This window comes from Oenanthe melanoleuca, chromosome 8 (assembly GCF_029582105.1).
Source record: "Oenanthe melanoleuca isolate GR-GAL-2019-014 chromosome 8, OMel1.0, whole genome shotgun sequence".
NCBI lineage: Eukaryota > Metazoa > Chordata > Aves > Passeriformes > Muscicapidae > Oenanthe > Oenanthe melanoleuca.
In genome coordinates, this window is record NC_079342.1 from 13,522,937 (window position 1) to 13,535,831 (window position 12,895).

Genomic DNA, 12,895 nt, shown 5'->3' on the forward strand with positions numbered 1-12,895 from the left:
AGCATGAAGGGACTCATCCTGGCCCTGGTGCTCGCCCTCGTGGGTAAGTTGAGGCTTTACCATCGCTGCCGAGCTGTGACAGCCACAGTGAGCCTGAGCAAATGGCATCTCCTTGGGGCTTTTCAGGGGTATTTACAGCTTCATGTGCTGGAGCCCTTTTATAGCTTCAGCTGTATACTGTTAGATTTCTTTGCTAAGCTCAGTAGCAGGAGAAAAGCCAAACCAGCAGCAGCTAGTGAGCAGGGCTGGCATGGGCTTGGTGTCCTGGGGGTGTGGGGTGAGCCCCATTGCTGCTGCTTTGCCAACCATTAGCACGCTGACTTAATGAATAATACATGAAAGGATCTACAGAAAGGTTTTTTTTCATGAACACTTCTTTTTCCTTCCCCACAGAGGGCCAGAAGCAGGACCTTGGTAAGTGGCTGCCCTGCCAGCCAGCAGCCCCCTTGCTGCCTTCCCTTACAGCCTTGCCTTGCCCACTGCTCGCACCTGGTTTTGGGCAGTGGCAGCTTCACCTTTCTTTGCTGGGCTGGTTCAAATAACATCACAACAGTCACAGCCAAGGAGGTGTTTCTGTTAAATTTTTTCCTCACAGAGCCTGTTTTTCACATGGGCAAGACCTACCTGTACAGCTATGAGAGCATCATTGTGCATGGGCTGGCTGACAGGAGCCTGGCCACGGCCGGGCTGAGGCTGGCCAGCAAGGTGGAGATCAGCCGTGTGTCTCCCAGCGACCACCTTCTGCAGGTAACCACCACGGCCATAGGAACCCACCCACCCACCACACCCTGCACTAGAGCTCACACAAAAGCTGTGGGCCCTACCCACTGCTGGGGTGACCCCCAGTGATGATTCCCTGGACGTGGGCACTGAGCTCTGAGCACACCAAGGATGGGGAGGGCCAAGGGCTCTGCTGCAGGGTCTGCAGCTGCATCCAGAGTGCTTTGGGTTACTGGCAGGGACCCACAGGCTTACTCACAGCCTGCTGCTCGGCAGGAGGGAGCTGGAGCTGCTCCAGCTCTGCTGCCATCTGTATCTGAGCCCCCTTGACTAAAGCTACCTTGGGATCACCTCCACACCAAAGTATGGCTGGCAGCTGCTTTAAAGAAATGTCCTTAACAGAGTTTTATTAAGGTAACACTAAGCTTGAGTATGATCACGAGCATTCTAGAATGAATATCAATGTTTTTTAACCTGGCCCATAGTTTAAAAAAGCTCAGCACTGGAATTCAGACATCACATGGGAAAGACCCAATTGTCTCCATTATCTCCCTTTTGATATTCTTCACATAGGCATTAATTCAAATGTGAGGAATACTAATGGTAATGTCTCTGTTTATCCTAATGATATTTGATCTGGAAGCATTGTTACTCATCAAAAAGATTAAACCAAACAGCTTAAAATACTGGCATGGCAGGAAAGACCACAGACCTGGGATTGAGAAGACAGCACGTGGGGAAAAAGCTGTAAGAGTTGCCCTTAGCACTCACCCTAGGAGTTTTCTCAGTCTGTAATCCTGCACATATATTAGTGAAAGAGTGACTATCTATTGTCAAACTTTACACACTGCTGCAGTTGCAGGCTCTGTGTAACCTCGCTGGAGCTGCTACAACGTTAGCAGCTGCAGACAAGAGTCTTGAGAAGGATTTAATCTGAGAAAATGTGACAAGAGGCAAGCCACCCTTGCAGCATTAATCCAAAATGCTAAAATAAAAGAGAGCACTGAGCCCACACCTTTTCCCTCTACGCAGGAACATGTACTTTTATGCACGAGAGTGGGAGGTGTGTGTAAGAAGGGGACTACAGGTCTGTGCATGCAGCACACACTTCCCACTAGGCAGCAGCCAAGGACTGGTGCACAGGCTTCACAGCCAGAGCAGCTCAGAGGGTGTCAGCACTTCCAAAGGTGGGAGCTGCTGCGTCCAGCTCTGCTCCCCCACCAGCTGTGCCATGGCTTTGGTGCCTGGGGACGTGCTGGACCTGGAGCAGCAGCCAGAACAGTCCCTGTGTGTTCAGGCAGGCAGCTTGGGCAGCAATGGCTTGGCTGCCCTGCAGGCTGAGGGGAGATCTCACTTGTCATCTGTGGGAAGGGAGTCAGTATCCTGTCTGTACTGATTGTTGGTAGCTGGCGTTTCACTTGCCCTATAAGCTTCATCAGACTTGCTGAACTTCTGAATTCTGCTCACATAATCTTATTTTTCTGACACAAATCCTTCACAGAAGTTTGCATTTTCAAGGATGCTTCCTAGGCTGAGCACAGGAGTCGGAGTGGGACTTTGATTCCTGCAATGTTGGACAAGTAACTTTTGTCTTGCCATGGATAAAAAGGGTCCAGTTTCTGTATTATAGCAGTATTTCAAACTGATGGTGAACAGTATGATTGTTTTCCTGTTTATGTTCACAGATTCGATCACCAAAGCTGGAGGAACAAAATGGCTTCTGGCCCATTGACTCCTTCATTCCATCTTCGAAGCTCTCAGAAACCATTGCTGCATGTCTCAGCCAGCCCTTTAAGTTTGAATACACTGAAGGAAGGGTTGGAAGTATTTTTGCCCCTGAGGACTGTCCCATTCTGTGCACTAACTTAGTGAGAGGGATTCTGAACATGCTGCAGATAACCATCAAAAAGTCACAAAATGTGTATGAGCTACAGGAGGTTTGTTTTTTTTCCATTCTGATTCTACTTTTATTCCCATTTTACCATTAAAGAGTAAGTTATATTTCCCAGACCATTTTCTTTGACCTTTTTATTATGTTTCAAGCAGGACATTCACTGTGTTTACCAATACTTGCAGGCTGGGATTGAAGGCATCTGCCAGACCAGATATGTTATCCAGGACGACGCCAAGAATAACCGTGCCACCGTTTCCAAAAGCAGAGACCTGACGGACTGCCAGGACAAAGCAGTGAAGAACCTGGGAATGGCACACCTCCGGCCCTGCCCCACCTGTCCCCTGGTACGCCCTGCTGGGTGTGAGCACTGGCGCTCTGGGGCTTGGCTTCTCAGCCACTCCTGTTTCTGAGCAGGTCTCTTTGCACTTCTAGAAAGCCAGGAACATCAAGGGCACAGTGACATTCACTTACAAGATGAAGTATGACGAGAGCGGGGCATCGCTGACCTCTGCTGTGTCAGACCAGGTGTACCAGATCTCTCCTTTCAATGAGCCCAACGGGGCAGCAGTCATGGAGGCAAGGTAGGCACTGTGCATGTCCTTACATTGTCACAGCCAGGAGGAGGTGCCTAAAACTGTTTATATATTCACTGTTGATTTGTGAGATAACAAGAAGCACCTGGCCTGTGGCTGCCAAGGGCCAAAACACCATACAGCCCTTGGCATGCCAGCCCAGGATGTTTTGAGTGGCCTGTGACCTGCTGTTTAGGCCACCAAAAACATCTCAGAGACTTTAGCAAACTCTCACAAAGGACTTTGCAGTCATATGGCTTTTCTAGATAACCCTGAGCAAAGGATGAACAGAGAAGTGCCCGCTCCACTAGCAGTCCTGCTGGGTCCCCTCATCTGTTCCAATGCTGCACGAGTCCTCCATGCATAGAGTGTGCTTTCTGCCTACTGATGCATTTCCTCTTTCCCTTGAAGACAAGAGCTGTCTTTGGTCGGCATTAAAAGGCCTCCTATCAGTGCACCAACATCTCCACTGCAAAAACAGGGGAGTCTTCGTTACCATTTCTCAGGAGAGCTACTCCAGATGCCAATTCCCCTAACAAGGATTAGAAATCCAGATTTACAGGTACTAGAGGCTTACTTTCACACACTTTCACTATTTTTAAGGCTAACAGGTCGTCACAATTCCTTTAGACATGGCTCCTTCCAACAGTCTGTTTCTCCCACAGTTAACAGAGACGCTGCGACAATTAGTTCAGAATAACGAGAAAGGAGCCACCAAAGAAGCTTCAGCCAAGTTCTTACAAATGGTCCAGCTTTTTCGTGTAGCAACCCTCGACCAAATTGAGTCTTTGTGGCTGCAGTTTGTCAATGAACCCCCCTACAGGTAACTGTGGCCTTCAGCCAGGGTTTCTGATCAGAGGGCAATGAGGATAATGAGTTCTCCTTTCCTGGCAGGCCCTGGTTCCTCAGTACCATCTGTGCTGCTGGAGCTACTGACACGTTCAGGTTCCTGAAGCAAAAAATCCATGACGAGAAGCTGAACATCTGGGAGGCAGCAGCGACTCTCCCTCTCGCCTTCCATTTTGTTACACCAAACAAAAAAACCCTGGAAATTGCCTCAGTGAGTACAGATTATTCTTCCTTCTCTTTGCCCCTCACTCCCTTTTAAAGGTGAATTCATAGGATTAGAAGTGAAAGATAAAACATATTTCCATCCTAATTTGTACAATGAGAGGTATTAACAAAGACGGGAAATGCTTCAGAAAATGTTCCCGAATACTTGTTGCCAAAAGTTTATAATTATGGTTTATACTAAACCCCACAAACTGTAAGAAAACTGCTGTTGATTCTTTTTGCCAAATCAGAAGTTAAGAAGAAAAAAGACAAACTCTAGAAAAAAATATATAATCAGTTTCTAAAGAGTATACAGCGTAACTGGGGCAAATCTACTTAATTGTCTTGTAGCTGAATGTCTAGCCTTTTGTTTAATTCCTGAAATTATTTAGAAACAGCAATCAGAAATCAATTTTATCTATTTCTCAAATGCATTTATTGGTAAATACAGTTCTAATTTCTAGAAACAATAAAAAATGATGCTTCTTCCTTCTACAGACTTTTCTGACCTGTCCCCAAATCCAGAAAGTACTGATGCATAGGATAATTGTTTACCTAGGATATGGTAGCATGGTGAATAAATACTGTGCTCAGGCCTTACTCTGTCCAAATGAACTTCTTCAGGTATGTGACTCTCATTTCTTGTTCATAAAAGATGAAAAAAATTTTAAAAGTGCCTTTAATTTAGCTCTCACAATGCTGGCAATTAGGTACCTCACTATTTGCATGCTTTACTCAGCAATGGAAAGACAGAATGGAACACTGAGCTGATGCCTTTGAAAGATCAGGTTGTAACAGTTCAGAATTTTAAATGTAGTACTAGAAGCCCATGGGGATAATGGATCCTTTAACCAGCCTGAAACTGAGTTATGACAAAACTTGGATTAAAGCAAAATAATTATGACTCTATGATTCTACTTTTACATTAGGTAGAGTATATTTAAAAGATGTATTAAAAAGGCAGTAAAGTGTGAATATAAGCAAAGCTCTAGGTATATCATAGGTTAGGCCTTCCAAGGAAGCCCTGCTACACAATTGCATTTCACTGTCAGAAATATTCAGGACATTGTCCCAGGACTGTGCAGCTCCAGCTCCTTGCTCAGCAGGATCACAGCACTTGGCCTTGCTGGTGTTTGACATGTGTTTAAATCTTCCCAAAAAAGTGAAATAAAGCCAAGTCATCAGAATGGGAATTCTGCTTCTCAGAACAGCAAAAGTGTTCAAGTAAACTTGAAATTATCGTAGGAAGTGAAAAATATGCAAGTGCAATTTGGCAGTGCTGGCAGAGGTGGCCCTGGGAATGACTGAATTGGCATCAGCTCAGTACTGCCTTTGAATTTGCAACAGATCCTTTGGTGCAGGCACCCACCTGGGATTGTCTCCTGCACCTGGGCTCAGGCACAATTCAAAATCAATTACAACAGAGTGAGAGGAGAAAACCAAGTTTATTTGTATGGTCCATGTTTAGCATCCTGATAATGATGGTGACACTTTTCCTGGGAGGAAAATCTGAACAGTACAGTGCAGGGACTTGCAGCAGTAATTGTTTTGCTTGCTATGGCAATGCACATTTTTATGCATTATTACAAGAGCATTACCTGGTAAGATTAACAGTGTCTGCTCCATTTTCAGCCACTCCACGATCTTGCTACTGAAGCCACCAGCAAAGGTGATGCCAAAGACATGTCCTTGGCCCTGAAAGCCATGGGCAATGCAGGAGAGCCAGCCAGTATCAAACGCATCCTGAAGTTTTTGCCAACATTTTCCTCAGCTGCAGCTTCATTACCAAACAGAATTCATGTTGATGCTGTGTTGGCCTTAAGGAAAATTGCAAGAAAAGACCCTGCAAAAGTAACTGAAATTATTATTTAAACAAATGTCTTAAAGGGTATGGATTGGGTTTGCTTAGTGATTCAGGAATAACAAAACCATCAGGTAATCTTAGCAACTCTGGACAGGCTTTTCAGGTCTTCCTCTTGCCCATGCTGCAAACTCCTGACATCATCCCATCCTTGCTGATATCCTGGCAAAGAGTTTGCTTTAGTCACTGTAACACAGCCTAGTGGCTGTTTCTCCCAGCCCTGTTCACTGTGCACCCAGCAATATCTTCCTTTTTCCATGGTGCAGGTCCCATGCCCACATCTCTTGTTTAGGGTTCTGTTCTCATCCACTGCAGAGCACTATTCTGGGAACACTGCTCACTGGGAAGTTATGGGCTGCTCAGAGGTTCTATTTTCCTCCTGTAGGTGAGGGAGATCACTCTGCAGGTCTTTCTGGACAGCACACTTGCTCCAAATGTCCGAATGGTGGCTTGTGTTGTTCTCTTTGAAACCAAGCCTGCTCTTCCAACAGTAGCAGCCCTGGCCAGCTCGCTGCTGACAGAGCCCAGCCTGCAAGTAGCCAGTTTTGCATATTCACACATGAAGGCTTTGGCAGCAGGCAAGATCCCACAGCTCTATAAACTGTAAGTAGAGGAAGAAGTACATTTTTAGTAGAAAATTGAGATTTTTTTTTCTTGCATTTTTCTAAGAATTTGGTCGCAGTTGACTCTCTTCATATGGTTTTAATTCTATTACTCAGATCTGCTGCTTGCAACATTGCCATTAAACTTCTGGGCCCCAGACTTGACAGGCTGAGCTATCGCTACAGCAAGGTCATTCAGATCAGTGACTACTCCTGTGAGTACTGCCTGCCCTGTGCTCTTCCTCAGCTTAGGTAGCCAAATGCTGCTGCTGTGTCCTGTGATTTTCATCCAAAATCCAATCGTGAACTGTGAGTTTAGTGCACTCTTGAAATAGAAGAAGCAGAAGAACCTCCTAACATGCAAACTTCCCTGAGACTCTTCCACAAATCTCTGGTGTCTGCTGGGGAAGGTGATGCTTGCACATGGATTTAGGCCTCCTTCTTCAGTCCCTGGGGTCGTGTTGACTCTGCCCTAGCATAAAGTACTCCTCTTGAGGTTGCTAACTTTAGGACCTGTGAGACTGAATCCTGACAGAACCCTTGTGATCTACTACAGCATGTACCTGAGGTGGCTAATGTGCACCAGACTCCTTGGACACCCTAATTTCTGCTGCTTTTTATTTCTGTGACAGCTCAGTATCAGGCTGGTGCCATTTGGAGAGTCTATCTAATGAACAGTCCCAGCACCATGTTTCCATCTGATATAATCACAAAAGTAAGAGGATATTATGCAAACACTGCAACGGATATTATTGAGGTGAGTATTGCATTAAGGCAGCCAGCTTTTGGACTGTGATGTAGTGTTTGACTCCGTTTCTGGCTCTGAGGGCGGATGTGGAAGGGAAAATTTAGATAATGATTATGATTGTACTTAGGCTTCTTCTTTTATTTGGGCTTCTTGACACATACATTCATCAATGAATACATCCAGTATAGGCATGTGAGTCTAGGAGCAGAGGAAAGCTTAGGCAGCAGAACATCCATCTGCCCACCTAAAGTTGTGTGGGATCCAGGGTGTTTTGCATAAGTACAGGGAAATTAAATTTCAGCCAGCAGTACAGCCAGGGCAGCACAAAGCTCCATATAACAGCATGCAGGAATTTACACAGCTTCTTGGGCAAGCTTTGCAGCCTGGGCTGAGTTCTGCACTACCCTAAAATTATCCCTGCTGACTAATTTAAGGCTGGCTGGCTCAGCACGTCCTCAGCATCTGCATCCATAGCCTGCAGTCATCAGCCAGGTAGACATGTCCCTATAATGCAATGGCTTCATGGAACAAGTATTTCGTGTGGCCTCAGTGAGTTAATGCAGGCACAAGAGCTTTCCTGAGCTCTCCTGTCCCTGGGCTGTGATGCTGCCTCTTTCCTGCAGGTGGCTTTCCGGTCACAAAGCCTGAGCAAGCTGATGAGGAAGCAGAACATTCCCTTTGCTGAGTATGACACGTACAAGACCCTGAAGGAGCTGGGTAAATCGGTATGTCTGGGCACCCTTCTGACCTGCCTGCAACAGCACCAGGGTTGCATCACCCACCCACTGAGCCATCCCTTTGATGTTTCTGGAAGAAAGGAGCCCATCATCCTGTTCAGTCATGGGAAGCTGTACTTACATTGTACTTACTCTCTCAACAGATGCCACTTTTTCACTCAACATGTGTCAGCTCTTAATGTATAGTACAAAAGATGAGGATGTTGCTGCGAGCCAAAATGTTTTAAAGTGTATGTTAGAACACACTAAGTGGTTGCTCTTCTCTTTTAAAATGATAATTGAACAAGGTTTTCCTTCATGAGTCCTTGGGTGTCACCTACTACTTAGGGCAGCAGAAATTACCAAGCCCTTACCTCATCCTTACATGGGAAACTCTCTCTGAAATCAGCTATGCAATATAAGAAAGGCCACATTGTTTCAGACCTGTAATATATCTATTGGGTTTTTGGCTAAGGAACCACAGTTCTCCTCCCTCACACGGGCTGTTATCCTTGAGATGTATTTGCTAATACATTGCTCCATTTTAAGTAACATTTTCTGCTTCTTCCCTTTCTCGCCTTCTCTCCTTAACACCACAGCTTCTGGGTTGGAAAGAACTGCCAGCTGAAGACCCCCTGATATCTGCTTACATCAAAGTTTTGGGTCAAGAGATTGCCTTTGTTGACATTGACAAAGATGCCATTCAACAGATGATGACGGTACTGACAAGGCTGTTGACTTTTCCTCTGCAATACTGAATAATTTCCCTTCCGTGTCTCCTCTTACCTACTTCCCCAATCTATTTCTCTGTTTCCAGAGTCTAACTGGATCATCAGACTGGCAGCCAGTGGTGAAGAAGGTGGTGGAAGAGGTGCAGAGAGGCCTGTCGGGCCGATGGGCCGTGCCGGCGGTGGTGGCGGAGGCGCGGCACATCGTGCCCACCACGGCCGGGCTGCCGCTGGAGCTGGGGCTGGGCGCGGCCGCCGTGGCACAGGCTGCGGCCAACGGTGAGCTGGGGATGCCACACTCACCAGCTGCCCCTCGGTAGCTCTGGGTCCAGTCCCTCTGCTGAAACCAAATCCTTCTGCCGTCTTCAAAAATACCCCAGCAATGTCAAAGCATTAGTGACCAGCTGCCTCCAGAGGGTCTGAGAAGTAATTAGGATATTTTGCCTGAGACATATTTGTATAACTCTGGTTTGGATTAGCAACCTTTAAATAACTATGTAAAATATTTCAAAATATAAAAGCACTGCCCTTGCATTAACTACTATGCTTATTGAAAGTATTTATCCCCAGAATTTATGGTTCCTCTGTTCATATAACTTCTGTCTGTCTTTTTCAGTGGATGTAAAGCTATCACCAGCGGTAGCTGACAATTTTAGACCATCACAGCTCTGGGAAACCAAGATGGATATTCATGCTGACATCAGGCCAAAGTAAAAATTACATATAATTTCACATACACATACAAGCATTTACAGCTATAGTTATATTTGACATAGATATGTGGTGGCATGTAGCTATACAGGGATCTTACTTGTCCCAAATTTTGGACAAATGTGCTAGTCTAGAGCAGAAAAGCTGTGAGAAAGCAACATAATCCCCTGATGCTTTACAACCCTGCAAATCTAGCAATGTGCATGGCATCCCACAGGATACTGTGCTGTTCTGTCATTGCTAAAAATGCTTACATTTGTACCTGTTCAATGACTAATGATACTAAGACGTGAAAATATGTTATCTTAGGTATCAAGTTTTTCACAATTTCAGCATAGAATTGCAGCATCACCTGGCATAAGCCAGAAGGATTTCAGGAGGGAAAGGAAAATGTTTCTAGATCTGCAAAAGCAATAGAATTAATAATGATAATGGTAACAACGATGATGATGATGATGATGATGATGATGATGATGATGATGATGATGATGATGATGATAATAAAAATAGAATCTGAAGCTACAAAATTCTGGAGTTAGCTTGTAATGTACCAGTGAGAATGCAGTCAGAAGGTCCATGTTAGCTTTGTTTTTCAGACAAATCACCTTTTCCAGTGGCATTTCAGCTTTTTTCTTATCCTGTTGTGATAAATCTCTTCATCCATCAATAGTGGGTCTTACAATAAAAAGAACAGCGTGAAAATGTAATTTTGCATTTCAAAGTTAAATTTTTGCATATTAATATATAATTATGCCTGGTTTTATTTCCACTCTTTCAGAGCATATTTTCATATGATTGCAATGATGGGGATTAATACTCAGTACTTTCAGAGTGGTTTTGAATTCCATGCAGAGTTCAGTGCCAACACTACAATGAAATTTGATGCCAGGATAAATATGAAAGAGAAAAATTTGAAGATTGAAACCCTTCCCTGCCAGCAAGAGGTTGAACTTGCAGCTGTGAGGTACAGAAGAGCTCTTTTCATGTTGCTTGCTCTGTGATACTGATTGTGAGTTCCCTGTTATAAAACCACAAGTATACTACTTGTTAAGATCTGCCATACCTTGGCAGCCACATAAAGCTTAGTACTGTGTTTTTTACACCAGCAAAGATGGGTAGAGTGAAATCAGAAGGTGTTACTTGTGTGCCATTTATCACCTCCACAGGAGTGAAGTTTATGCTGTTTCAAGGAACATGGAAGAAGTAGATTTTGAAAAGAAATCCCAGATTGTCCCCAAAGCAGAAATACCAAATATCTCTGACCAACTATTGCAGTCAACAGAAGGATCTTCAAAACCTGGTAGCTGGAAGGTAAGGAAGCCTCTTGCCACCTGTACTGCAGGCAGGCAGAGAATAGAGAGCTTTTCAAAAGGGCTGGGCACCCCTGACATGGGAGCTGGCTGACCAGATCACAAACACAGGAATGGTGAAATTCAACAGGATATTTACCAAACTCAGCCTAAAACCCAATGGGTTCATCACATGATCCTTCACAGTCCACTGACTTTCTTCATTGCATGCAGGCAGGGCTGCTTTGGCAGCATGTCTTCTGATTTCTTTACAGTCATTGGAGGGTGTCTGAAATTCACACACTTTTTACAATATCCCATTTTTTTCTGAATCAGAATAATGTGAAAAATATGGTTCTTGGGCACAATATATATTTTTCTTCCCAAATCCTGAGATAATCCTGAGTGAATTGCAGAAGCACATCCTTCTGTGTGCTCTGCAGCTTCTGAGGTTGGCGTGGGAAGGCCACGCTGGCCGGCAGCAGGAGGGAGAGAAGCCTGAAATGGATGCAGAGGTTCTGCCCCCCCAAAGAGCCCTGCAGGTTCTCATTGGGATGTGTGTTTGTGAAGCACTGCCTGAGAAAGGGTGGGCAGGAGAGCTGTCCTCTTCCACAGAGCATTTTGCAGGAAACCCCACTGCTTTCAGTGCCTGGATCTCTAATTCTAAGCATTGATCCCTTCTTTAAGCATGACTGTCATAGTTCTCTACATTAACTGGAGGAATTATATTAAGAGCTGGGACAATTTTATTTTTTTTTATGGAAAATGACTTTATCTGCCATATTTTTGTTTCATGCAGCAAAGCAGCATACCTAATGTGATATCCAAAGGATACCAGCAAGACCCAGAAGAGGTACATCACAACAGTGCAGGAAGAAGATTTTATGCACGCAGGTTCTGTAAAAAATTTGAAAGTTTGGGATGTTCTACTTGTCTCAGCCTTAAATCACAAAATTCTGCTTTCTTAAGAAATACCTACCTGCACAAATTATTTGGAGAATTTGAAGCCAAAATAATTTTAAAGCCAGGTACATTCACAATAACAAGTTTTTCTGTCAATCACAGTAAATAAAACTCAAGCAGCACAACCTTGGAACACTTTTGCCTTTAGTTCCTACAGATGCTGATATTGACAAAATACAGCTGGAGGTTCAAGCAGGACCCAAAGCAGCTTCAAAAATAATTGAGGTGTCAAGCTCAGGGTCAAAGGAAGAGGAAGAGACATCTCCATATGAGAAAATTCGAGCTAAACTAAAGAAGATTCTAGGCATTGACAATGTGTTCATGGTAAGAGACTTTAAACATCAGAGAGAGAAATATTTCCTATAATGAAGCCAAGGGTTTCCACTGCAGAAAACTGGCATGGGAAAGCAGGGAACTGGGCTGGGAGAAATGGCCTGAGTGAGTTCTGAAACAGCTTCTGCAGTGTGTGGGGACAGGAAGTTCTATTTCCTTGGAAGCTTGTGGTGAGCATCTCATCTGACAGCCAGGGAAACGTTACAGAACAAGTGAAAATTCCTAATGTTTTCAACTGTTTTTGAAGGCTGCAAACAAAACACGGCGCCGCACAAAACGGATTAACCGAGAGTACCAGCCTGCAGATACCGGCCTCTGGGCAGAGCCCAGCTCATCCCTCCTCTCCAGCTCATCCTCTTCCTCTGCTGATGGCACAGAGCCTGGAGATCGTCACAGGAAGGATGAAATAAGGCAATCTGGGAAGGAGCGTGGCAGCAGGAGCAGCAGTGGGAGCTCTGCCAGCAGCAAAGCATGCAGCAGCAGCCAGGCAGAGCACTCTGGGGACAGGCACTGCAGTGGGGACAGTGAATATTCCAACCAACAGGTAATTCACTCTGGATGGACCTTTTTATATTTCTTATAGTGATTGCTTTTGAACATCAGAAAATTGTGCTCATAGAGCATGGACCAAAGAAAGAGGAACCCCAGCTCTCTGGAACATTTCAGATCAGAATTTTGGCATTTCAGAATTTTCACTGTAAAATG

The 12,895-nt window shown here is 44.7% G+C and overlaps 1 protein-coding gene across 1 annotated transcript in view; it reads left to right on the forward strand.

The window, feature by feature from the left end:
- LOC130255915 (vitellogenin-2-like) overlaps nucleotides 1-12,895 on the forward strand; it is a 22,296-nt gene continuing 9,401 nt past the window's right edge. The window contains exons 1-23 of the mRNA XM_056496980.1: nucleotides 1-43; nucleotides 394-414; nucleotides 596-747; nucleotides 2,406-2,657; nucleotides 2,797-2,958; nucleotides 3,047-3,195; nucleotides 3,598-3,748; nucleotides 3,852-4,009; nucleotides 4,081-4,246; nucleotides 4,738-4,863; nucleotides 5,872-6,090; nucleotides 6,486-6,703; nucleotides 6,820-6,917; nucleotides 7,335-7,459; nucleotides 8,074-8,175; nucleotides 8,766-8,885; nucleotides 8,984-9,173; nucleotides 9,511-9,604; nucleotides 10,384-10,569; nucleotides 10,772-10,916; nucleotides 11,694-11,922; nucleotides 12,006-12,181; nucleotides 12,438-12,734. Coding sequence (XP_056352955.1) covers nucleotides 4-43; nucleotides 394-414; nucleotides 596-747; nucleotides 2,406-2,657; nucleotides 2,797-2,958; nucleotides 3,047-3,195; nucleotides 3,598-3,748; nucleotides 3,852-4,009; nucleotides 4,081-4,246; nucleotides 4,738-4,863; nucleotides 5,872-6,090; nucleotides 6,486-6,703; nucleotides 6,820-6,917; nucleotides 7,335-7,459; nucleotides 8,074-8,175; nucleotides 8,766-8,885; nucleotides 8,984-9,173; nucleotides 9,511-9,604; nucleotides 10,384-10,569; nucleotides 10,772-10,916; nucleotides 11,694-11,922; nucleotides 12,006-12,181; nucleotides 12,438-12,734 — 3,576 coding nt within the window. The 5' untranslated portion in view covers nucleotides 1-3. The remainder of the gene's footprint in view (nucleotides 44-393; nucleotides 415-595; nucleotides 748-2,405; nucleotides 2,658-2,796; nucleotides 2,959-3,046; nucleotides 3,196-3,597; nucleotides 3,749-3,851; nucleotides 4,010-4,080; nucleotides 4,247-4,737; nucleotides 4,864-5,871; nucleotides 6,091-6,485; nucleotides 6,704-6,819; nucleotides 6,918-7,334; nucleotides 7,460-8,073; nucleotides 8,176-8,765; nucleotides 8,886-8,983; nucleotides 9,174-9,510; nucleotides 9,605-10,383; nucleotides 10,570-10,771; nucleotides 10,917-11,693; nucleotides 11,923-12,005; nucleotides 12,182-12,437; nucleotides 12,735-12,895) is intronic.